Here is a 25,317-nt window from a genome sequence, read left to right as displayed (position 1 = left end):
CCTGTTGGCGCAGTGGTTAAGAATCCTGCTGCCAATGCAGGGGACACAGGTTCGATCCCTGGTCCGGAAAGATCCCACATGCCCCAGAGCAACTAAGCCTGTGTGCCACAACTACTGAGCCTGCGCGCCTAGAGCCCACGAGCCACAACTACTGAAGCCCACACATCTAGAGCCCGTGCTCCACAACAAGAGAAGCCATCACAATGAGAAGCCTGTGCACCGCAATGAAGAGTAGCCCCCGCTCGCCGCAACTAGAGAAAGCCCGCGTGCAGCAACGAAGACCCAATGCGGCCAAAAAGAAAAAAAGTTATAGAAGAGTTAATCAGTTAGATTTCTTAAGACATAATAAAGGTGTTAAACAAACAAACTCCAAACCAATATCAGTGTCCAATTAAACCTCAGTTTTAATAATTACAAGATTATTTTTTGACCATGTGTAAGAATTTTATTTGAGATGCATTCTAGTTCCTGTGCTGCTGTTGTTCATCTGTCAGTGTTTAGACCCAGTACAGTATCAGCATCGGCATTGGATGGCATTGGATGGCATTGGATTGCCAGCGTGGGCTCACTGTTGTGCAGGCTGCACAGAACAGGAGCCCAAAAGCCACACTTTAAATTCAAGGTCGAGAAATTTCATCACACGGCAGCGTCAGGGGAAGGCACACACGACTGGCCCTGATTTCTTTCAGTTTCCTTGCTTTAAAAAACACCAGAGGGCTTCCCTGGTGGCGCAGTGGTTGAGAGTCCACCTGCCGATGCAGGGGACACGGGTTCGTGCCCTGGTCCAGGAAGACCCCACATGCCGCGGAGCGGCTAGGCCCGTGAGCCATGGCCGCTGAGCCTGCGCGTCCGGAGCCTGTGCTCCGCAACGGGAGAGGCCACAACAGTGAGAGGCCTGCGTACCGCAACAAAACAAAACAAAACAAAACAAAAAACACTGGAGCCTAACTTCAGTACTACCGCTTCGTTTAGACAAAGGTAAAAAAACCTCGGAACAAAGCCTAATTAGTTCATTTGATGGAGCCAGCTAGGAAAGAGATAAGAATTGGCTTAGAACTCTCGAAGAAACTTTTCGAACACAAGGGGTACCTTGGCAGTTTACTAGGGAAATGTGTGGCCAAAATTGCCTTCTCTGTACTACTAATAAGCCCAATATCAGCTGGCTGAGTGTAAATTAAACACAGCACTCTAGCAGTATTTTAGTAGACCCAAGTAAAGAATTTACCACTTTAGAAATGGGGAACGCTACGTGTTTACTAAAGTGGGCATGATGTCTCCTTGTGAAATTATATTCAATGTATAGCTCCTTGAAAGTAAATTATAGGGACCATGACTTAGCATAGAAAGGGGAAGTTAATAAGCATCTTAAAATATGTGTGTGTATTGTAGATCTAGAATAGAACCTAATTGCTGTAAAGTTAGATAGCGTCTTTGAAAATCATCAATGCCAAACTGACTTTTTACAAACTAGGGCCTAGAGGAAGTAAGTGACTAGGATACGATCACCCCATTTAGGACATTGAAACCCATGTGCTCTTGTTCCCAGTTTGATTTTCTTTCTAGCGTATTCTGCCGCCTTTTGATCTGATACACTTAAAAATCCACTTGAGTGTTTCCTTTTCAGATTTGTATCTGTTTAGGAAATTGGAGATCCAGTGTATCTGTTTGCATTCTGACAATTCACATGTTACCGCTTTTGTGCAATTATGAACTTCATTCACTTAACAACTGCTATACCAGATGCTAGGTTTACAAAGACTAATAAGAGAAACCCCCTGCCCAAGGAATTTGTGTCATCTAACAAGAGCAAGATTCTCCTCAATTTTGGGGTTTTGTTTGTTTGTTTGTTTGTTTGTTTTGTGGTACGCGGGCCTCTCACTGTTGTGGCCTCTCCCGTTGCGGAGCACAGGCTCCGGACGCGCAGGCTCAGCGGCCATGGCTCACGGGCCCAGCGGCTCCGCGGCATGTGGGATCTTCCCGGACCAGGGCACGAACCCGTGTCCCCTGCATCGGCAGGTGGACCCTCAACCACTGCGCCACCAGGGAAGCCCTCTCCTCAATTTTGTATAGTCACACAGCTCCTCTTGAAAAGTATGACTTTGGTAAAATTTAAGTGGAGAAAATAAATGGTGCAAGAGAGCAATCAGGTCATTGATAAAAAAACGTACATGTAGTTGCCTAGTGTTGTCTTCTCACAAACGTGCCTCAGACATTCGTTAGCACACAGGTTTTTCCCTCAACAGACACCTAATCTAATTCCTAAAGTCATGTCTCAATAACCTGTAAAAGACTCTAAGAGATGCTGTTAGATATAAACTCTGGATAATAGTATAAATTCACTATTTTCCAGGCATACAGTCATTGTTAGAAGCCAGTATTGAGATGCCGGTATCCACTGAAACCTATTTCAGATTAGAAGAGCATTCAGGGGACTTGCCTGGTGGTCCAGTGGGTAAGACTCCGAGCTCCCAATGCAGGGGGCCCGGGTTCGATCCCTGGTCGGCAAACTAGATCCTGCATGCCGCAACTAAGAGTCTGCAGGCCGCAACTAAGCAGTCCGCACACTGCAACTGAGGCCTGGCACAGCCAAAATAAATAAGTAAATATTTAAAAAGAAGAAGAAGAAGAGCATTCAGGGAGACACTGCTTTGGGAAAGATCCCTGGTCTTCTCCTTACTTGCTGCAAGTAATAATAAATCCTTCCTTCTCCCCCCCGAAAAAAAAGGAAAAAAAGAAGAGCATATTCAGGTTGGTGATGGGTATTTGAGGGTTCATTTTGCTGTAGCCAACTTTTGTGTATTTTTGAAGTTTTCTGTAATAAAAAGTTAAGGAGAAGAAAAGCCTTCAGATTTCTTTCTTCCATTAATTGATTCAGCAAATATGTGAGTATCTACTGTATATTATTGAGTAACTGTTGTTCTAGGCTGTGCTGCCTAATGCAGTAGCCGCTAGCCACGTGTAGCTATTTAAATTCTAGTTAATTCATTAAAATAAAGTTGAAAATTCAGTTTGTCAGTCATGCTAGCCCCGTTTCAAGTGCTGCAGCCACATGTGCTAGTGGCGACTGTAGTGGGCAGTGCAAACACTGAGCATTCCCAGCATCACAGAAAGGTCTCTTGGAGCTCTTTTAGGGGCTGGAACAAAGCCAGGTCCTGCCCTCATGAGCATTCATTCTAGCTTAGAGACAGGATGATAGTGTGACCCTGCAGTGGAAAACGATGAAAGAAGGGGGTCTAGGGTAGGGATGGGATGGTTACTGTTTTCACATAGGGTGGCCCGGGGATACGGTGATATTTGAGCAGAGCCGGGAGGGCAGTGAGCAACAGAACCATGTAGGTATTGGGGGGAAGAGCGTTGGGGACAAAGGGAATGGCAAGTGCCAATGTCTCTGAGACATTGCAGAGGCTGGCATGTGCCAGGAACATCGGGGAGGCCAGTGCCACTGGGGTGAGTAGGTAAGAAAGAGTGGGATAGGAGAGGAAGTCAGAGAGGTAATGGGAGGCCAGGTCCTGAAGGACCTTGTAGGCCACTGTAAGGCTTTGGCTTTCACTGTGATTGAGATGGGGAGCCACTAGAGGGTTTTGAACAGAGGAGTGACAAGATTGGACTAGTATTTTTAAAGAATCACTCTGAGGACTGTGTTGAGAACACACTCTGAGGAGGCAGGGTGGCAAACAGGAACTAGGAGACTCTCATGATAGTCTGGGTAAGGGATGGTGGTAGCTGGAGCTAGGATACTTTGAGAAGTGGTTGGGCTCTGAATTTATGCTGAAAGTTCAACTGACAGGATTGGTTGATAGATTGTGTGTGGAGTGTGGGAAGAGAGGTGTCCAGGACTTTAAGGTTTTTGGTCTGAGCAATTGGATGGATGAAGTTGCTGTTTACTGGGATGGGGAAAAACAGTGAGAGAAGCTAGTTTGGAGGAGAAATCTGGAACTCAGCTTTGGTTATACTAGTTTTTTTTTCCCCCCGTGGACTGTGTTGGCTTTAATTATTTTGATTCTAAATCAGTTACATTAAGTTTAAGATACCTCTGAAGCATTCATAGGGAGTTGTTGAAGAGGTAGTTATGGACATAATTTTGGAGTTCGTGGAGAGGTCTGAACAGAAGGTGTGAGTCTTAGAGCCATCAGATTGTATTTAATACTGTGAGACTGGATGAGATCACCTAGGGACTGAAGGTAGAGAGAAAAAGGGAAGAGATTCAAAGCCTGAATCCTGGGGCATTCCAACATTTAGAGGCTGGGGAGAGAGAGGACCCAACAAAGGTGTTTGAGAAGATGAGAGAGAATAAAGGAAGAGTGATTTCCCAGGTTCCATATCAAAGTGTTTCAAGAAGGAGGAAATCCAGTATCATCCTGATACCAAAACCAGGCAAAAGCATCATAAAGAAAGAAGATTGCAGACCAATATCACTAATGAATATAGATGTAAAAGTCAACCATCTACTAGCAAACTCAGTCCAGCAACACATAAAAAAGATTATATACCATGACTAAGTGGGATTTAGCTAAGGAACGCAAGATTGTTTTAGCATCAAAGATCAATGTGGGACTTCCCTGGTGGCGCAGTGGTTAAGAATCTGCCTGCCAATGCAGGGGGCACGGGTTTGATCCTTGGTCTGGGAAGATCCCACATGCCGCAGAGCAACTAAGCCCATGCACCACAACTACTGAGCCTGCGCTCTAGAGCCTGCGAGCCACAGCTACTGAGCCCGTGCACCTAGAGCCTGTGCTCTGCAACAAGAGAAGCCACTGCAATGAGAAGCCCGCTTACCGCAAGGAAGAGTGGCCCCCGCTCGCCACAGCTAGAGAAAGCCTGCGTGCAGCAACGAAGACCCAACACAGCCAAAAATAAATAAATAAATAAAAATTTAAAAATCGGTTAATGTATGTATGTATGCATATAGCTGATTCACTTTGTTGTGCAGCAGAAACTAACAACATTGTAAAGCAATTATACTCCAATAAAGGTATAAAAAATCAATTAATGTAATATACCATATTGATAGATAAGGACCAGAACTACATGATCATCTCAATAGATGCAGAAAAATATTTGACATCCTTTCATGATTAAAAAAAAAAACACTCAACAAACTAGGGATAGAAGAGAACTTCCTTACCTAGTGAAGAATATCTGTGAAAACCCAGAGCTAACATCCTATTCAGTGGTAAGACAGAAACCTTTCCCCTAAGATTAGGAATAAGGCAAGGATGTCCACTCTTGCCACTAATATTCAACTTTGTAGTGGAGGTTCTAGCCAGGGCAGTTAGACAAGATAAAGAAATAAAAGGCATCCAAATTGGAAAAGAAGTAAAACTATCTCTTATTTGCAGATGGCATGATCCTATATATATAGAATCCCAAAGAAGCCACCAGAAAGCTGCTAGGTCTAATAAATAAATTCAGCAGAGTTGTAGGATACAAGATGAACACACAAAAATCAGTTGTGTTTCTATACACCAGCAGTAAGCAATCTGAAAAGGAAACTAAGAAAGCTGTTCCATTTATGATAGCATCCAAAAGAGTAAAATACCTGAGAATAAATTTAACCAAGAAGGTAAAAGACTTGTATGCGGAAAGCTATAAACATTGCTGAAGGAAATTTTAAAAGACCTAAATAAATGGAAAGCCATCCCATGTTCATGGATTAGAAGACTTCATATTGTTAAGATGACAGTACTCCCCTAATTGATCTACAGATTCAACATAATCTCTATCAAAATCCCAGCTGCCTTTCTGTAGAAATTGATGAGCTGATCCTAAAATTCATATGGAAATGCAAAGGACCCAGAATAGCTGAAACAGTCTTGAAAAAGATCAAAGTTGGAGGACTCATTCATTTCAAAACTTACCGCAGAGCTACAGTAATAAAGATGTTGTGGTACTGGTATAAGGTTAGGCATATAGATCAATAGAATACAATTGAGAATCCAGAAGTAAACCTTTACGTTTATGGTCAATTGATTTTTGACAGGGGTGCCAAGACAGTTCGATGGGGAGAGAAGTCTTTTGAGTAAACAACGCTAGGACAACTGGATATCCACATGCAGAAGAATGAAGTTAGAGCCCTCCCTCATACCTACGCAAAGATTAACTTGAAGTAGATCATATACGTAAATACAAGAGCTAAAACTATAAAACTTTTAGAGGAAAACACAGGAATAAATCTTCATGACCTTTGGTTAGGAAATAGTTGCTTAAATACGACAACAAAAGCACAAGGGACAAAATGAAAAACAGATACATTGGGCTTCATTGAAATTGAAAACTTCTGAGCTGTAAAAGTTACCGTCAGGAGTGTGAAAAGACCCACAGAATGGGAGAAAATATTTGCAACTCATGTATTTGATAAAGGACTGGTATCTAGAATATATAAAGAACTCTTACACTCAATAATAAAAGTAAATAGCCTACTGAAAAATGGCAAATTACCTGAATACACATTTTTCCAAAGAAGATATTTAAGTGACCAGTCAGGAAAAGATGCTCACTGTCATTAGTCTTTAGGGAAATGCAAACCAGAACAACAGTGAATACTACTTTTCACTGACTACTAGGATAGCTATGATCAAAAAAGACAGATGAGGGAATTCCGTGATGGTCCAGCGGTTAGGGCTCCATGCTTCCACTGCAGGGGGCATGGGTTCCATCCCTGGTCTAGGAACTAAGATCCCGAGTGCCGCACAGCGCGGCCAGAAAGAAAAAAACCCAACAAACACCAAAACAGAAAACAAGACAGATCATAAGCTTTGGGAGGGTATGGAGCACCTGGAACCCTCATACGTTGCTGGCGGGAAGATAACTTGGTGCAGCCCCTATGGCGTATAGTTTGGTCGTTGCTCAGATCATTAAATGTAGAGTTACCATATGACCTAGCAATTCTACTCTTAGGTATATACCCAAAAGAAATAAAATTACATGTCCACACAGAACTTGTACCTGAATATTTGCAGCATTATTCGTAATAGCCACAAAGGAAACAACCCAAATGGCTGTCAACTGATAAATGGATAAACCAAATGTGGTATATCCATATAATAGAATATTATTCGGCCATAAAGAGGATAAAGTACTGATCCTTGTTACAACCTGGATAAACCTTGAAAGCACTGTGATAAGTTAAGTGAAGCAAGGGATTCACAAAAGACCACCATATATTATATGATTTATGAAATGCTCCGAATAGGCACATTTATAGAAACAGAAAGTAGATTAGTGGTTGTTTAGGGCTGGGGGTGTTGGGGGTGAAATGGGGAGTAACAGCTAATGAGTAATGGGTTTCTTTTGGGAGTGATAAAAATATTCTAAAATTGGTTGTGGTGATGGTTGCACAACTCAGTGAATATACAAAACTATTGAATCGTACAATTTTTTTTTTTTTTTTTTTTTTTTTTGCAGTACGCGGGCCTCTTGGGCCCAGCTGCTCCACGGCATGTGGGATCTTCCCGGACCGGGGCACAAACCTGGGTCCCCTGCATCGGCAGGTGGACTCTTAACCACTGCACCACCAGGGAAGCCCTGAATCGTACAATTTGAATTGGTGAATTGTATGGTATATGAATTGTATCTGAATAAAGTTTTTTTTTTTTTAAAGAAGAGAGTGACATACTATGTTAAATGTTGCAGATAGATCAAGTAAGATAAAGAGTGAGAATTGACCATTCGTTTTATTTATTTATTTATTAATTTTTTTTTTTTTTTTTTTTTTTTTTTTTTTTGCGGTATGCGGGCCTCTCACTGTTGTGGCCTCCCCCGTTGCGGAGCACAGGCTCCGGATGCGCAGGCTCCGGACGCACAGGCTCAGCGGCCATGGCTCACGGGCCCAGCCGCTCCGCGGCATATGGGATCCTCCCAGACCGGGGCACGAACCCGTATCCCCTGCATCGGCAGGCGGACTCTCAACCACTTGCGCCACCAGGGAGGCCCTTGTTTTTGTTTTTGATGTGGACCATTTTTAAAGTCTTTATTGAATTTGTTACAATATTGCTTCTGTTTTATGTTTTTGGTTTTTTGGCCGAGGGGCATGTGGGGCCTTAGCTTCCCAACCAGGGATCGAACCCGCACCCCCTGCATTGGAAGGCGAAGTCTTAAGCACTGGACCGTCAGGGAAGTCCTGACCATTCGTTTTAGCACCGTGGAAGCCATTGGTGACCTTCACAAAAACTGTTTTGGTAGAGTGATGAAGCGGGTTCAGGCGAGAACAGAGGGAGAAGAGTTGGAGACAGTGAGTACAGACAGTCTCGAGGCGACTTGCACTAAAGGGAACAAATGGGGTCGCAGAGGGTCAGGAGCGAGTCTTTTGTTTGGTTCTAAGGTAGACGTCCTTTGTATGCTGTTTGTTTCCTGATGGAAATGATCCAGTAGAGGACAGCATGCGTGTTTCAGGAATGAGGTCAGAATTGCTGGTGAGTACACAGTCGAGAGGGGTTGGTCTGATGGACAGTTCGTCCATAGGTATTGGAGGGAAGGCAGGTGTGTAGCTGCCCTTGCAAGTAGCTGTGGGGTAGGGGCATGTGGAGGTTCTTAGCAGAGTGCAGGGGCTGGAGGTTTGAGAAAAGAGGAGGTGTGGCAGAGTCACCTAAGCGAGCGGGAGAGTGAGTAGGTGGGCAACCGAGTGGAGTTATCGGGAGTGCTGAAGACCCACGTAAGGCTGGTGGAAATGATCTTAAAGTGAGTGAGACCAGTTCACTCCTCGTCTTTTTCTCCAGTCAGCTCAGCCGCATGGATGCAGGTACTGAGATTTAACATGGTTTGGGGTTTTGCCAAGGAAGTACAGGTACATGATCCCTTATCTGCAATTCTGGAATTCAAAGAGTTCTGGAAACTCATAGTGTTTTGTTTTGTTTGTTTTGGCAAGTTTGGTAGAACATTGTGGTGGCAACATCTGAACTGAATGGTTCTGAAGCTATAGAAACCTATAAGGCTTTATTTGTTCCACTTAGTGGAAATGTTCATGTATTTTGCTGCATAAATATATTAATGTGTTTGACTTCGGGTTGCTGCCCCAGGCTTCACTGGGACGTTTATGGGGTATAGACACTGTATCACCTTCCCCCAAATCGAAAAAGTTCTGGATTCCAAGACACATCAATCCTCAAGGGATTGTGAATCTGTATGAGAAAGGGACAGCGTGCAGGGGAGTTGAGGATGTTGACCAGGAGTGACTATCCTGATGGACTGTGGAATCACATGCACCTGAGTAAGGAGAGAAGGGAGCGTGTGAGGAGAGGAGGAGGCGTGCTGAAAAGGTGGCAGGATCCATGGGTTATCGCTCCTGGTGGGGCTGAGGAGTTATTGGAGTCTGAATCCCGGAAGGAGAGGTTGAGGTTTGTTTCAGCTGGGCTTTTAATCCTTAAAGGACCTAATTACAGAATACAAGTTAGTACTGCCCTTCCGGTTTCTTACTTGTGAATCCTTTCTAGTAAGATCTTCTCTAGTTCTGAATGACTCCCTCTTTATTCTTTCGGTACAAACGGTATGCTGTATGGTGTCATTAAAAGAATCATTGCCAAAGAATGCCCAGAAATAGTCAGTGATTGAGCTGGTGTTCCAAAGGATATATAAGCCCCCTCCTCACCTTTTTTATAGATAGAATAAATATATATATACACACACACCAGGACATCTGCCTGGTGACCAAGGGACAGAATACTGGAAATGGGGGCTGTTGGAAGTTCTAAACAGTAGCACTCCTGGCACATTGTTACTTTTGGTACAGATTAAGGAAGAGTGGCTTAATGCAGTCACTTAGTCCTTGTATAATTCTTTCTACGTGTAGGAAAAAGAAAGGAAAAACAAATGGGCGAAAAGAAGTTCTTTAGCCGTCGAATTGCCTAATTCCCACTCCGTCTTCACACATCAGAGCCTAATACTGATAGTGATTTACTTACACTTCTAGTTAATAATTAGACATTGGGAGACACTATATATCACACCTAATGGAACATATGGGGTCTGATGAGAAAGTTTTCTGTTTCGACTAATAAATTTTAACCCAAGTGGCCAAGCCGAGTGACATATCATGGCCTTTGAAATATTTTAGAACTGTGCTGAGAAAACAGTGTGACTTTATTCAGTGAATGGATTTATCATCCCTTCCAAATCACAGGCCGTAGCTCCAGCCCTGGAGTGGAGGCACGAGGCAACACTGAATCAGGAGGTGGAAAAAGTAATCAAATCCTCAGAGACCAAGGACAGTGAAGCGGAGTTAGGCTGACCTTTTCAGTGGTAGCCTCTAGCTGTACATTTTCTGATTTTAGTAAGCAGAGGTGGGTTATCTGTAACTTCAGTAGTCAGGTGCACTTGGGTTTTATTTATACACCCTGGTTTCCCTCCACTCTTCCCTGTGTTATTATTCTGGTGAATATTGTAATTGCCACTGCAGAAGTGGGGTGCTTTTCGTCTTTGATCACAATATCTAGAACGCAATGCAACTCTTTCCTTTTAGAAATATCATTGAATATAGTCACTGTGTGCAAGGCCGTGCGCGGAGTTCTGTGGGAGGAGAGGATTTGAGTGAGAGCGTACCCTGCCCTCAAGACGCTTACAGCCAAGCAAGGGAGACGACATGGACATAGACAACCAGAGTGCTTGGCGAGGGGGTGATAAGGAATTCAGGAGAGGGAGAGATTAATAACAGTCTGGGAGAATTAGAGAAGGCTGCTGGGAGGAGATGGCGTTTGATCCAGGCCCTTGCAAAAGGATAGAGAGGGTGATCTGGAGGGTGAGGTTGAGGGGCAGGCTGAGGAGGAGGGGACTGTGGGAGCAGGGGTGGGGGTGTGGTCACAGGTCATGGAAAGGGAAGAGCAGTTAGTTGTCCTAATAGAATAAATGATAAGGGAGAGCATCGCTTTTGCCCCGATTTAGTATGGCCTAGTTTGGGAAAGCTCTGCAAGTAATAGCCTACTTTGCAAGTATTGACTCACTATTTTTTGTGAATCTTCTGTGCTTTTTACATTTTCTTCCTTCCATTCTGCTTTTCCTTCATTTCCTATCTTATTTGTTATCCACTGTTGACAACAAGTAGAAAGGAACATTGAATTACTGTACTTGTTCATTGTTGTTGTTAGCAGCTGTCGTGATTCAGCTCTGGAAGGTGTTGAATTTTTTTGTCCCAAATTGCATTTTGTGATTATCTGATGAGTATTGTTATCTGATGTTGACAGTATTTCTCTTTATTGAAATACTTACATTTTACTAAGTGCTTTACTTTTAACATGTTTTAAAATCACAAATCAACTTTGTTGAGGTACAGTTATTATGAGGAAACTGAGTCTCACTCAGAGAGGTCATATAACTTGTCCCAAACTACGCAGCTAGTAACGGGCATAGCTGGAATTCAGAACCCAGATATGTCAGACTCCAAAGCCCTGGCGTTTTACGGACTCATTGGCAAATGTTTACAGTTACATTGAACCATGGGGTGCACTCACTCACGGAATTGAAAGCTCATATCTGGAAGCATGAGACCTTAGAAAATGGGAGATGGAAACCTGCAACTGAGATTTGACAAACCTATTTCATAGATAAAAGATATTTAAATAGAAAACACTATACTGAAATTAATTCAGATCTTTATTATAAAGATGTCAAGACACCTTTCTTGTAGTAAAAAACCAGCTTGAAAATACTACAGGAAGGGGTCAGGGTGTGGGGGGTGGTTAGAGGAAGCACAAAAGATCTGTTTCCTCTCTTCTCTTCCCGAGAAGAACCAAGTTTTTCCTTTGGGAAATGAGACCCAAGAGGGAGGCTAGATCCACATCATTTTAACAGTAAAATAATGAGAGGTGTTTAAGATCTTTCCATTCATTTGGATTAAATAGTTTTGTTTTTGTTTTTTTTAATTCAGGTACTCTTGGGATGGTTAAAAAAAAGGGTAATTCCTACCCACTTAAACCACCCAGTTCTCTAGGCCCTGTGTGAGATGTGAGAGAAGGAGAATATTGTTTGAGGAGGAGGAGGTGCTGGTAATCGGTAGTGATAAAAACAAGGAGGTTCCTCAGTTGCTTGGGTACGTAGTGGTGCTCTGGATTAGAGGCAGGGTATTACAAAGTACAATTTCTTTTGTTTAAAAACAAAAGGAGTGTGTGTGTGTGTGTGGGTGTGGGTGTGTGGGTGTGGGTGTGGGTGGTAAAGTAAACAAAAAATCAATATTTTCTGCTAGAAGCAATTTTTCCCCCTCTGTGTGTATGTATATTTATTGAGCTCCTTCTGTGGCCAGTGGACAGGATAGAGTGGTGAGCACAGTCAGATACATTCTCTGCTCTCTGTGAGGTAGACAGTTGGCCAGTGGAGGAAATGGACAATAGGCATGTAATCCACTAATAAAATGTAAATTAAGTACAGCAAGAACATCATGTGAATGTGTATAGTGGGGTGCAGTTAAGAGAGGCTTTCCTGAGGAAACGGTGGTTGAGCTGAGATTTAGCGAATGAGGAGAGAAGGTGGGATGTAAGCCAGTTAATGGCTAGGGAAGCGTGATCCAGGCAGTTGCAGGTGCAAAAAAGGGCTGCATGGTGGGAGCGAGCCTGGGAGCATTTCAGGTACAGAAGGAGTGCTGGTGGGACTGGAGCACCGAGGTGGAAGGTTAGGCTGGAGAGGTAGGTAAAGGGGCCTTTAGGCTGCAATAAGAATTGTATACTCTGGCGTACGTGCATTTTGAAAACATCACTCTGACTGTACGGAGCAGAACAAAATGAAGGAGGGGCGGGTGCAGATACCAGGAGCCCGCTACACTAACTCAGGTGAGAGCACGTCTGTTTCATTCTTCATTGCTTCCCCAGTGTGCTAAATGTTTATGGAGTGAATGAGGATGATAACAGCCTATACTAGGGTACAGGCAGTGGAGATAGAGAAAAATGGACAGGTTCATGAACTGGTGGAGCACATATATAAGTCTCGGAGATAGATTAGATATTGAGTGTAAGGGAAAAGGAATTCCAGGGATAACTCTTAGGTCATTGAAGCCTTGAAAATAGAATGAAATTCTTGGGGGGGAGCACATGGAATGAGAAGAAAAGAAAGCTTGGGACTTCCCTGGTGGCACAGTGGTTAGGAATCCACCTGCCAATGCAGGGGACACAGGTTCAAGCCCTGTCCGGGAGGATCCCACATGCTGCAGAGCAACTGAGCGTGTGAACCACAACTACTGAGCCTGCGTGCAACAGCTACTGAAGCCCATGCTCCACAACAAGAGAGGCCACTGCAATGAGAAGCCTGCGTACCACAACGAAGAGTAGGCCCTGCTCACCGCAACCAGAGAAAGCCTGCGCAGAGGAACGAAGACCCAGCACAGCCAAAAATAAATAAATTGATTAATTAATTAATTTAAAAAAAAGAAAGCTTGGAACTGAGTCTTGAGGGATGTTAGCATTTAACGTTTGGGTAGACGAGCTGGCTGAATATGGCGTAAAACGAAGGAGGTGCCTCAAAGATGCCAAGAAAAGGGTGTTTCAGGAAGGTGAGAATATCCAGCGTCACTTGCTGCTTCAAGAAGTCTAGAAGGATGAGTCGTGACAGATGTCCATTAGACATGGGCATCTTGAGACCCGGGCCTGAGGTGTTTCAGTAGAATAATGGAGCCAGAACTGTTGGGTGGTGCAGAGTTGGTTGAGGAGTGAGTAGGCAATGTGCAAAGGGGACAGAGAAAAAATAGTTACCTATGGGCACTGGGTCATCTTGTGGCGATTTTATACTATAGGTGTGGACAATATAGTGGATTTATCTTTTGTATGCTTCAAATATAGTATGAAAATTGCAGATGACTCCTTTTGGGTATAATTTGAAAGACTGGAGATCTGAGAACTAAAAAAAAAAAGGGTAGTAAAGCAGGAGTTAGAGCAGAAATAGATATTTCTTCACTAAGAATTCTTGTGGGAGCTAGAGAGGAAGCTGTAGGAAGAGTAAACCCAAGCCTTGTGAATCCACTTTGTATAGCTATCAGTAAGGGAGGGGCTGAAACACACGTAAGAGGGGTTGACTGCACTTCTTTCATGTGCTTTCTATGTATTGGGGAGGGAGTTTGAAAAATCCTGACTCAGTGAGGCTAAGTAAGTTACATACAGGGTTGCCCCAGCCTTTTTTCCATCTCAAGCATCTGTGGCTATGAACCATGGAAACCTGAGAGGTAGGAGTCAGTAACTGTGGGTTACAAATTCAGAAAGCCAGGGAATATGAGGCTATAAAACCAAATGCATTAAAAATTACTTGGATTTTTGATAAGGGTGCCAAAACAATTCAGTGGGGAGAAGAATAGTCTTTGAAGGGACTTCCCTGGTGGCGCAGTGGTTAAGAATCCGCCTCCAATGCAGGGGACATGGGTTCCATCCCTGATCTGGGCAGATCCCACATGCTGCAGAGCAGCTAAGCCCGTGTGCCACAGCTCCTGAGCCTGCGCTCTAGAGCCTGTCCTCAGCAATAAGAGAAGCCACTGCAATGAGAAGCCCACGCACCACAACGAAGAGTAGCCCCCGCTCGCCGCAACTAGAGAAAAGCCCACGCACTGCAACGAAGACCCAATGCAGCCAAAAAACACAAAAAACAATGTATTCAAATAAAAGTAAATCTATAAAAAAAATAAATCTGTTTTAAAAAAAAAAGAATGGTCCTTGAACAAACGGTGCATTTGGATATCCACATGCAATGGAATGAAGTTGGACCCCAACCTTATACCACACATAAAAGTTAACTCAAACGGTATCCTAGATCTAAATATAAGAACTAAAATTATAAAGCTCTTAGAAGAAAACATGGGAGTAAATCTTCATGACCTTGGGTTAGGCAGTGGCTTCTTAGGTACAATACCAAATACGCCAATGACAAAAGAAAAAATTGGACCACATCAAAGTTAAAAACTTCGATGACAATCCACAGAATGGCTGTTAATAAGGGATTGGTATCCAGAGTATATAAAGAACTCTTAAAACTCAATCATAAAAAGACAACCTAATTAAAGAATGGGCAAAGCATCTGAATAGACATTTCTCCAAAGAAGATATGCAAATGGCCAGTAAGCACAGAACGATGATTAACTTCATTTGCCATCAGGGAAATGCAAATCAAAACCACATGAGATAATACTTTACACCCACTAGGGTGGCTATAATGAAAAAGTCAGGTAATAGCAAGTGCTGGCAAGGATGTGGAGAAGTTGGACCCCTCATATGCTGGTAGTGGGAAGGTAAAGTGATGCAGCATTTTTGGAAGACAGTCTGGCAGTTCCTCAAAATGTTAAACGTAGAGTTAACTGCATGACCTAGCAATTCTCCTCTTAGGTATAAACGCAAGAGAGATGGAAGCATATGTCCGCACAAAGAGTAGTACATGAATGTCCATAGCAGCATTATTCATAATAGCCGTTAAGTGGAAGTAACCCAAATGTCCCTCAGTGGTGAATGGCTAAACAAAATGTGGTATATATACACAAAGGAATATTTTTTATGCACATCATACAAAAATACTCTGTATGATGAATTTGATTACAAACATATGAAAATTTTAAGAATTTTTATTGGAGTACAGTTGATTCACAATGTTGTATTAGTTTCAGGTGTACAGCAAAGTGATTCAGTTATACATATACATCTATCCACTCTTTTTTAAGATTCTTTTCCCATATAGGTCACTACAGAGTACTGAGTAGAGTTCCCTGTGCTCTACAGTTGGTCCTTCTTAGTTATCTGCTTTATATATAGTAGTGCGTATGTGTCATTCCCAGTCTCCCAGTTTATCCCCCACCCCCTGCTTATCGTGGCCGTAAGCTTGTTTTCTGCATCTGTGGCTCTACGCAGCGGTGGACGATGCCACGGCATCCACGAAGGAATGTTACTCAGCCATAAAAAGGAAGGAAGGATCAACATATGCTACAATGTGAATAAAGCTTGAGAATCTGTTAAGTGAAATAAGCCAGTCCTAAAAGGCCGTATATTATATGATCCTCTTTATACGAGATGTCCAGAATGGGCATATCTATAAAGACAGGAGGATTAGTGGTTGCTTAGGGCTACTGGGGGTATGTGGCTGGTGGATACTGGGGATGACAGCTAGTATGGGGTTTCTTTTAGGCGGGATAAAAATGTTCTAAAATTAAATATGATTGCACAGTTCTGAATTTACTAGAAAGTGCTGAATTATATACACTCTGAATGGGTGAATTGTATCGTAAGTGAATTATAGCTCAATAAAGTTTTAAACAGTTATTTGGCTTTATCTGCAGCAAATCAAAATAAATGTTATTGGTATTATTTCTAGTATGTTTTCATGTTTTAGGGAACAGAAAAATATAAGAGCTTTTTTTTTTTTAAATAAATTTATTTGTTTATTTTTTGGCTGTGTTGGGTCTTCGTTGCTGCATGTGGGCTTTCTCTAGCTGTGGCGAGCAGGGGCTACTCTTCATTGCAGTGCACGGGCTTCTCATTGCGGTGGCTTCTCTTGTTGCGGAGCACAGGCTCTAGGCACGCGGGCTTCAGTAGTTGTGGCACGCGGGCTCAGTAGTTGTGGCTGGCGGGCTCTAGAGCACAGGCTCAGTAGTTGTGGTGCATGGGCTTAGCTGCTCCGTGGCATGTGGGATCTTCCCGGACCAGGGCTCGAACCCGTGTCCCCTGCATTGGCAGGCGGACTCTTAACCACTGCGCCACCAGGGAGGTCCTACTTGCATGGTTTTAAATAACGTGTTTATATGGCTGTTGATTTATTGATGTCCGTCATTTTTCAAATCCTCTCTTGATTTCCCATCGCGGTAGTGAGGGCCTGCTCCCTCCTCACTCCCAGTACTTCAGTTCTCCATTCTTCTGTTGTACTTATTGTCGCAGTTTTGTGAAAACAATTGTTTCCAATATATGATTAAATAAATGTTCACAAGTGATGTACTATGATTCCATTTCCTTACAAATTTGTTTTTTCCTAGAGCAAATAATACCCGCTTTTAAAAGGTGTACTTAACCTATCATGTTCCCCCTTCCTCCTGGAGCTCCCTGTACTCTTCCTGTCTGGAACAGGCTCCCTGGGGCTGGGCCACCTGTGGTCCTGGGTCTTGCCTCCCTTCTTGCCTGAGGTAGACCTGTTTTCTAACATCTCCTGTCTTCGTCCTTCTTTTTTTTTTTTTTTGCGGTACGCAGGCCTCTCACTGTTGTGGCCTCTCCCGTTGCGGAGCACAAGCTCCGGACGCACAGGCTCAGCGGCCATGGCTCACGGGCGCAGCCACTCCACAGCATGTGGGATCTTCCTGGACCGGGGCACGAACCCGTGTCCCCTGCATCGGCAGGCGGACTCTCAACCACTGCGCTGCCAGGGAAGCCCTGTCTTCGTCCTTCTCGCCGTGTGCTCTCATTTTACTGAGACACATCTTCCTGTGAAGGAGCGTGTGGAAAGTAAACTGTTGAGTCCTTGCCTATGTGAAATGCTTTATGTAACTCTCATACTTGGTTAGTATTCTGGCTGTGTATGGAACTTGAGGTTGAAAGTTATTTTCCTCAGAATTTTGAAGGCCTTGCTCTGCTGTCCTCTGTTATTGCTATTGAGATGTCTAATCCCATTTAGATTTACAGTCCTTAATATTTAGGGTGACTCTATAATTCATTGTCAAAACTAGGACCCTTGAGGTGCTAGCCTGAAAGAATAGCAGGACAGCAGGCCTTAACCGGGACTCTCTGGGGTAGCTGGGGCCATGTGGTCACCCTCTTTACATGTGACCTATTTTTCCTCTAACCATTTAGGATCTTCTCTTTGCTTCTGGAGTTCCACATTTCACGATGATGTATCTTACAAAAGGTCCTTTTTCCTTCTTTGCACTAGGTTGCACTAGGTTGTGGTGGGTTCATTCTCGTCCTTCGATTTGGGGAAGTTTTTTAAAAATTATTTCATTAATAATTTTCTCCCAGCCTTTGTTAGGCAGGTGTTTGACATTCTGGATTATCCTCTAAGTTTTTTTCTTCTCTCACAAATAATCAAGGGGATATCATCTTTTTGCCTTCTTGTTTTATATCTAAGAGGTTTTTGTACATTTATCTTCCAGTTATTCTACTGAAATTTTTAAACATTTCTGTTTTGCGTTTAATTTCTTGTTTTACTCTTTTCTCATAGCATCCCGTTCTTGTGGAAATGTGTCTTCTCTCACTTCTCTGAGGTCATCCATCGTGAGTTCTTTTCTCTTTCTTTTCTTTGTGTGCATTTGTTTCGTTTGTTCTCTGCCTTGCTTTCTTAAGTCCCTTTTTTTTCTGTTTGTTTTGGTCTGTGTCTGAGGCTTTCCTCAGATGCTGGTGATCCTTAACTGTCCCTTTGTGTTTCAGAGTAAGGCATTCAAAAGTATGTCTGAAACCTGGGCAGAGCTTTCTGGCTCCTTTATATATAATTTTGCTGTGAACTAATGTCTTGGTTGTCAGAACGTGGAAATCTTATTTTCTGGGGAGACAGGGGATGACCATGCGGTTTCTCCAGAAAAGGCTTCTCTGCTCTCCTGCCTAGGAAGTTTTACACATGGTGCTAGCGTTCTGTGTAGAGGGGTGGGGGAAGGAGACAGAAGGTCCTAGAGGTGAGCATCGAGCCTTTCCCTTATGCCCCATCTCAGCCTTCCGTGCCTCACATCTCTCAGTTTGAAGCTTTTGTGGCTCCGTTTTTCCAGAGAATAAAGCGTCTTCTCTCCCTGTGGGGTAGTCACTTGTCTGTGTGGGATAATGGAGAAGGCCCAGTGGTTCTGCCCCCCTCCCCCTTTTCCACCTTTCAGGGTAAGTGCCCTCCAAGAGCTCATCTCACAGGGATTCTGTGGGCCTCATTAGCTCCACCCTCACCTTTATTCCCCCTGGACATTTGGGTGATAACTTCCTTTTACTCCTTCATCTCCTGTCTTTGAAAATTTTGTGAAAAGCTACTCTCATTAGCTCTCCCTTTTCTCTTCTTCCTTGCGGGTTAATACATTTATTTTTTTCCCTCTACTGTCTTTTAGAGGAGTTGAGAAGGGAGAAGAGATAGACTAATGTGTTCAAACTGCCATTTTAAACGGATTCTGACATGCATTTTTCCAGGCAAAGTATTATAAAGGTTGATTCGATTCTGAATAGTACTGTCGGTGCCATTCCTCACATACGTTGTTATGGGTTAAATAGGTTTTTGTGGGCTGACCTGGAAACCCAACTACATCTATGATTTTCCCCTAGAACTAGAGAAACAATCAAGCCTTTCTGAATTGACTCTCTGGAGGAATTATAACAGACTGGAACAAAAATATTTCATATATCTCTCCATTTTCCAAATCACATAGAAAATTAGGACTATTGTATCATTATTGTTGAAATAAAAAGCTCCAGTAACTAACAGAAACTGGAATTTTAATGGAAAAGTTTGGTCATAAAGTTAAGCTGTGAAAATTGAACTGAGAAGCAAAGCTAAGTTCTTCAGCAGTATCCCTAAAACTTCATTATTCGGCAGCTTTTTTGAAAGCATTTTTCCTAATCAAATTTAAGCCCAGTGATAGTCAGAGCTGTGGGAAATAGCAATAGCCACGGGAGGCATTTGTTTACTTATTTTCTTGCTACTTTCTTATTCTTGCCTTGCACACAACAGGGCCTTCTGAAACATTGGACTGAATAAACTAGACTCAGCCAGATAGACCAATAAAACTCTCTTCCTAACCATGAATCACTTGGGTAGTGAAAATGCAACCCAGAATATGTAAAGTACACAGGATGCTTGAGAGTAAATGCTGCACCAGCTTGGTGTTGGAACTGCAGAGACCACTGCGAGTGTAACAGACCCACTGCGGTCATGGGGCTCCCGTTTCCAGACTCCCACGTTGTGCTGGGGCAGCTTTCCCTGAGCGCTCCTTCCCAGTGGCCGTGATGGCCCCCATCTCAAGGGATCAGAGACTATTAGGAAAACCAGGAATCGTGGCTGTTATCTCTTATGTGGCTGGAACAAGGTAAGGGCAATGAGATGTAGTGATTCCATTATTTTCCTTCTTTTTTATTTTGTTTTCTCTTCTTTTTCTTCTTCTTTTTTATTAAAAGAAAAAAATTATTTTTGTTAACCTCTCCCCCCCCCCACCCCCCGCCGCCTCCCCTAACCTTGCTTTTGACATCATGTTGACTAGGAACCAGAGTCCGTTTTGGCTTAGCCTTAAGGGCAGCTGTTTATAGAGTAGCGGTGTTACATAGGGTTCCTGTATCATGTGTCTGTGTAACACTGGATTTGGATCTTGTACTTAGCTGCCAGAAGTGACTGTGATGAAGTAGGGGAGATAAACTGATAGATTGGCTGCCAGAAAGATATTGGGAGTCAATCAGATAAACAGGGCAGAGAAATAGCTTGCTGTTTTCTAGTGATAATAAACCAGAGGCCTCTGGTCCCCACATTTTTAAACATAATTGCCATCGTAGTAATAATGTAAGCAAATGAGAAAACATCACAGTAGGTTTTTTATTTGCGATTGAGATATCCTTTTCCCTTTTGCAATAAAGGTTCGTCCTATATGGAAATGAATATTTTTACAAATTTGTTTTGCTTCTTCCAGTGCCTACTTACATAAACAAATGACAATTAGAGAGTGAACTACTTTCGTAGGAATTTATCCCTTCTTCCTTATCCTCCCACAGCCTTTGGCTGTTTAACTTGATGAACTGTCTATATTGCTCCCATGCCTTACCTACAAAATAATTACTTATTTTTGTGAAGAAACAAGTTTTAAAGTCAAACCTGTGTTATTGACAGGTGATAAGCAGGAAGGAGTTTATTTTAGTGTCTTCCCTTGGATTTCTCTCAGAAGTTTGTTTGTTTGTTTGTTTGTTTGTTTGTTTGTTTGTTTGTTTATGGCTGCGTTGGGTCTTCGTTGCTGTGCACGTGCTTTCTCTAGTTGCAGCGAGCACAGGCTACCCTTCATTGCGGTGCGCGGGCTTCTCATTGCGGTGGCTTCTCTTGCGGAGTGTGGGCTCTAGGCGCGTGGGCTTCAGTAGTTGTGGCACGAGGGCTCAGTAGCTGTGGCTCACAGGATCTAGAGCACAGGCTCAGTAGTTGTGGCGCACAGGCTTAGCTGCTCTGCGGCATGTGGGATCTTCCCGAACCAGGGCTTGAACCCGTGTCCCCTGCATTGGCAGATGGATTCTTAACCACTGTGCCACCAGGGAAGTCCCTCTCAGAAGATTTTTGGAATTTTAATCTCTGTTGCTGTTTCCCTGCATATAGCACTTGTGTAGGAGAGATGGTATCTAGTTTTATTATTGTAATTTAAAATTCTCCTTCTTTAGTGTTTAACTTTTAAATCCATTGCTTCTTCTCACGTGGGACTTTAAGATCCAATGCAAGTTCTTCAATCTGCGTGTAAGATACATATTTAGGCTTTGATTGCATGCGGTGGGACACCCAGTATTAAGAGGAGAGTAGGAGAGTGATTTAGAGTTCCCATGGAGTTAGTTGTGGGGATGAGAGACTGGCTGTCTGTGTTGTGTTCCCAGTATGCACATACGACTTTCTTTAGGTTCCTTCTTAAAGTTGTTGTAGCTGTGAATGTGTTGGCGTCATATACGGTTAAATTATTTATTAGTAAGCATGCTAGGGTACCAGCTGTGGAAAGCAAGAGAGTGAATTCCACACTTTTAGTTATATCTAATAAAGGCTTTTTGCCTAAGGAAGACCTTCCTGACTGCTGGAGGTTATAGGTCAGAAGTTAACCATGTACCATTATCCTCTTGGTGAGAAGCTGATGCGTTTTCGTCTTTGCCACCCAGCGCTTCCCACCTGACCTTTTATAGATTCTCCACTGTTATCGATGAGGTGGACAAAACTAATCACAAAAACAATGAAGGGAATGTTGCATACTCATTGATCCATTTGAAATGAACTGCAGTACAATAAGTCTTTCAAATGGACTTTGTTCTCAGCTATTGCTTATAGCTCTTTTTAAAGATACATAAATATGAAAGGGTTAATGGGAATTCAGTCATGCTCCTGCCACTGAGTTGTCCCTTATTGATTGTAGTTTAGAGCTGTCACTATGCCATTCAGAATTCCTCCTGTGCCCTTTTAAAGTCAGTTGGTGCTGGATGATGATAAATAAATCACTTGCTTTCCTTTTTCCCCTAGCTCCTTCGAGAACTCATAGAACGGAAGACCAGCTCCTTGGATCCCAGTGATCAGGTGGCCATGGGAAGGTAATTTAGATATGGCTTTCTATTCATGCAAGTAGCCTATATAATAGTTTCTCCCTCTGAGTCTCCTTAATTCAGCCTCCAAGGCAACGATTCACCCTATAATTATAAAAGTTGAGAGTTCCCTGGTGGCCTGGTGGTTAGGATTCCGGGCGTTCACTGCCGTGGCCCGGGTTCAATCCCTAGTCAGGGAACTGAGATCCCACAAGTCATGCGGCACAGCCAAAAAAAAAAAAAAGTTAAGCAAGATAACAAGAGCTAGACAGACAAAGTGATGGAAATTGTTTACCCTACATTGCCTTAAGTGCAGTTTGAATAAGAGATTATAAAATGCCTATAGGTGTTTATTTTAGGGTTTGTTTCACAAAGTCCTTCTTAATCTCTTTGCTCTCTGGTTTGGGCTGTGATTATATCTGTATCAATCTCTGACCAGTGGGTAAAAAGCATCCACCCAGATGCATGCTCTCAGCTGTCAGGACGTGGCACTGTGCACAACAGGTTCCTTGCTCTGGGAGAGTCTGCCCTAATTTAGACCTCCGCCCCTCCAGTGAAAGCTGTGGCACAATTAGAAATGGAAGGTGGCGGCGTTACCCAGATGTCAGGGTAGCATGGGAAGGAGTGAAGGAAGGCCCTTGTGTGTATGCTTCGTCCTGTGGCTGGAAAATAAAAAGGACATTTAGAGTGCTACCTAATGAATAGTGTACATTTAAATGGCCATGAGCCATAATTTGCAAAAGCATGAAAGGAAACAAAAGCTGCAAGTATCAGAACGGGATTCTGGGGCAGAGCCGCATCTTGAGATCACAGTGAAAACTTTGTGTGGATGAAATCATTTTGTGTGAGTAAAACGTACGAATTTTAGGGTAGGATGTTGATATTTTGTATATCTCTGGAATGCTATAGAGAGCTGTTCACCATAAATTTAATGTGATAGAGCAAATTGCATTTAAGTGATGATTATATTGTACATTTATCTGACTTTACAATAAAATAGATTATGGTAATTAAGATTATATTAAGATTACAGTAATTGGATTTCCCTGGATTTTTTTTTTTTGATGTTAAATTTTCATTGTGTAAATCAGGTAAGATGAGTAGCTGCTGCTGTTTTTCCTTTTTTTCCCCCACATTTGTTCATATGAGCAATATATGAAGATTTTCTTAGCCCAGTATCTTTTATTTGAAAAATTAATTTCTTTTAATCTAAAACGACTGCAGACTACTAAATGTAAAATAGATAGCTGGTGGGAAGCGGCTGCATAGCACAGGGAGACGGTGCTTTGTGATCACCCAGAGGGGTGGGATAGGGAGGGTAGGAAGGAGACTCAAGAGGGAGGGGATATGGGGATATATGTATACGTATAGCTGATTCACTTTGTTATACAATAGAAACTAACACACCATTGTAAAGCAATTATACTCCAATAAAGATGTTAAAAAAATAAAAGTAAAATAAAATGACTGCAGAATATATGAATCTTGTTTGGATCCTGATTCAAGCAAACTAACTGTAAAATTGAGACGACCTGGGAAATTTAGAGTGAATATTTCATAGTAAAGAATTATTGTCAACTTTTTTTAGGTGTGACAGTGGTATTGAGATTATATTGGGGCTCTTGGTATTGAGATTATATTGCGGGAAAAAAAGCCCTTACCTTTGAACAACACATTCTGAAATATTATGGCTGAAATGAAAATTAAATAAATAAAATGACTGTAAAACTAGTATCAATAGTGGATAATTCTTAACACTTAGCAAAAAGTGGAAAGCACAAGAAAAAGCAGTTGGGCGTTAACAGCGGGCAAGTTAGATGTAAAGAATTCACGTGCTCAACCCAAACAGCAGCTGCAGTATTAGTCATAGAACAGGCCGAGCAGCTAAAACATTAAAAGCAAACCCAAGCAGCTATACTCAGTTTGATGGGTTTTCCTGCAGACTGGTAGATTTAGTGCTTGTCACAGTAACTCCAAATACTAAGGAGCATTGTTAACCAAATTTGCTGTAGAATTTCCCAGCTGCCATTTGTTTTTGTTTTTGTTTTTGTTTCTTTAAGCCATTGCACAAATCCTCTTCCGTTGATTAGTCGCTTTGGCCCCAGACTGTCTTGAGGAAGTTGATGTAGGTTGATGATTTCTTTCTGCAGTGTTGTTAGTGAGAAAACTTCCCATTTGTCGATACATGTAACTATTTCCATTAGTGATGATGCATAACATCGCTTGTGAATTTCCTAGGCAGTGGCTTGCAATCCAGAAGTTACGAAGCAAAATCCACAAGAAAGTAGATAGGAAAGCCAGCAAAGGAAGGAAACTTCGGTGAGTTACTTTTTAGAAAAAATGTTCATCTTGTGTGTTGTTATCCTTATCTCTTCTCTTGCATGTTGGCTCTTACATCATTTTTCTATTTCTTTTGATGATTCTGTTTTTAAGGAGCAGAAAAATAACTAAAGCAATATTTGAGGCTTGTTTTGAGACTCCGTTTTTTTTTTTTTTTTACTCTGTAATGGAAAGATAGTTTCAGTTACTTCTTGTTCTACTGTTGTGAATGGATGGGTTAAATGATATTTGCATTTCCCTGAAAGAGAAATAGTAAGGAAATAAGACAAGATCGTTGAAATTGCCTTAGTTTTAAAAAATGATTTCTTTAGAACAATATGAAAATTGTATTTTGGAGTCTTATTTAGACATAGAATTATATTGGTCCATTTTCATGATGCCATACGTGTACACAATATGCTAAAAAGGTAAAAATGAAGGATTCCAGAGAATGTTAACACTGTGCTTAAATGAGATGAGGAATATAATTTGTATGAGAACAGAGGGACATTTCTGAGTGTAGGAAAGCCCTCAACCCTGTGAACCCTTGAAGGAGTCTTAAAAGTATGGAGACAAAAGATGGGGCAAGAGTAGAAGTGACATTGCTATGCTTTCAGACTTAGATTCCTTGTAACTATTTTTGTATATTACATAATATCACTCTCACAGGGCCTCAGTGTCAAAGAAACTACTTGTAATTCAGGTGCACACTGAAAGAAAAAAGTTAAACTCATTGTGTTAGGACAGTTTTAGGTGGATAGCTAATCCCACATCCTTATTAGAGCCTGCCTGTCATTACATTCCCTTTAGACAAATGTGGATCTGTCTCATTTTAAAATAGCTTCAGAGAAGCAGATTTCACTACTTC

At 42.3% G+C, this 25,317-nt stretch overlaps 1 protein-coding gene across 2 annotated transcripts in view; it reads left to right on the top strand.

The window, feature by feature from the left end:
- The window catches only part of AATF (apoptosis antagonizing transcription factor), a 102,590-nt gene that overhangs the window by 47,194 nt on the left and 30,079 nt on the right, over positions 1-25,317 (top strand). For both annotated transcript variants that reach the window (XM_060081254.1, XM_060081252.1), the window contains 2 exons: positions 22,072-22,139; positions 24,369-24,449. In XM_060081254.1, coding sequence (XP_059937237.1) covers positions 22,072-22,139; positions 24,369-24,449 — 149 coding nt within the window. The remainder of the gene's footprint in view (positions 1-22,071; positions 22,140-24,368; positions 24,450-25,317) is intronic.

This window comes from Mesoplodon densirostris, chromosome 18, assembly GCF_025265405.1.
Source record: "Mesoplodon densirostris isolate mMesDen1 chromosome 18, mMesDen1 primary haplotype, whole genome shotgun sequence".
NCBI lineage: Eukaryota > Metazoa > Chordata > Mammalia > Artiodactyla > Ziphiidae > Mesoplodon > Mesoplodon densirostris.
Note: the sequence above shows the minus strand (reverse complement) of the source record. Positions and strands in the feature narration are given on the sequence as shown.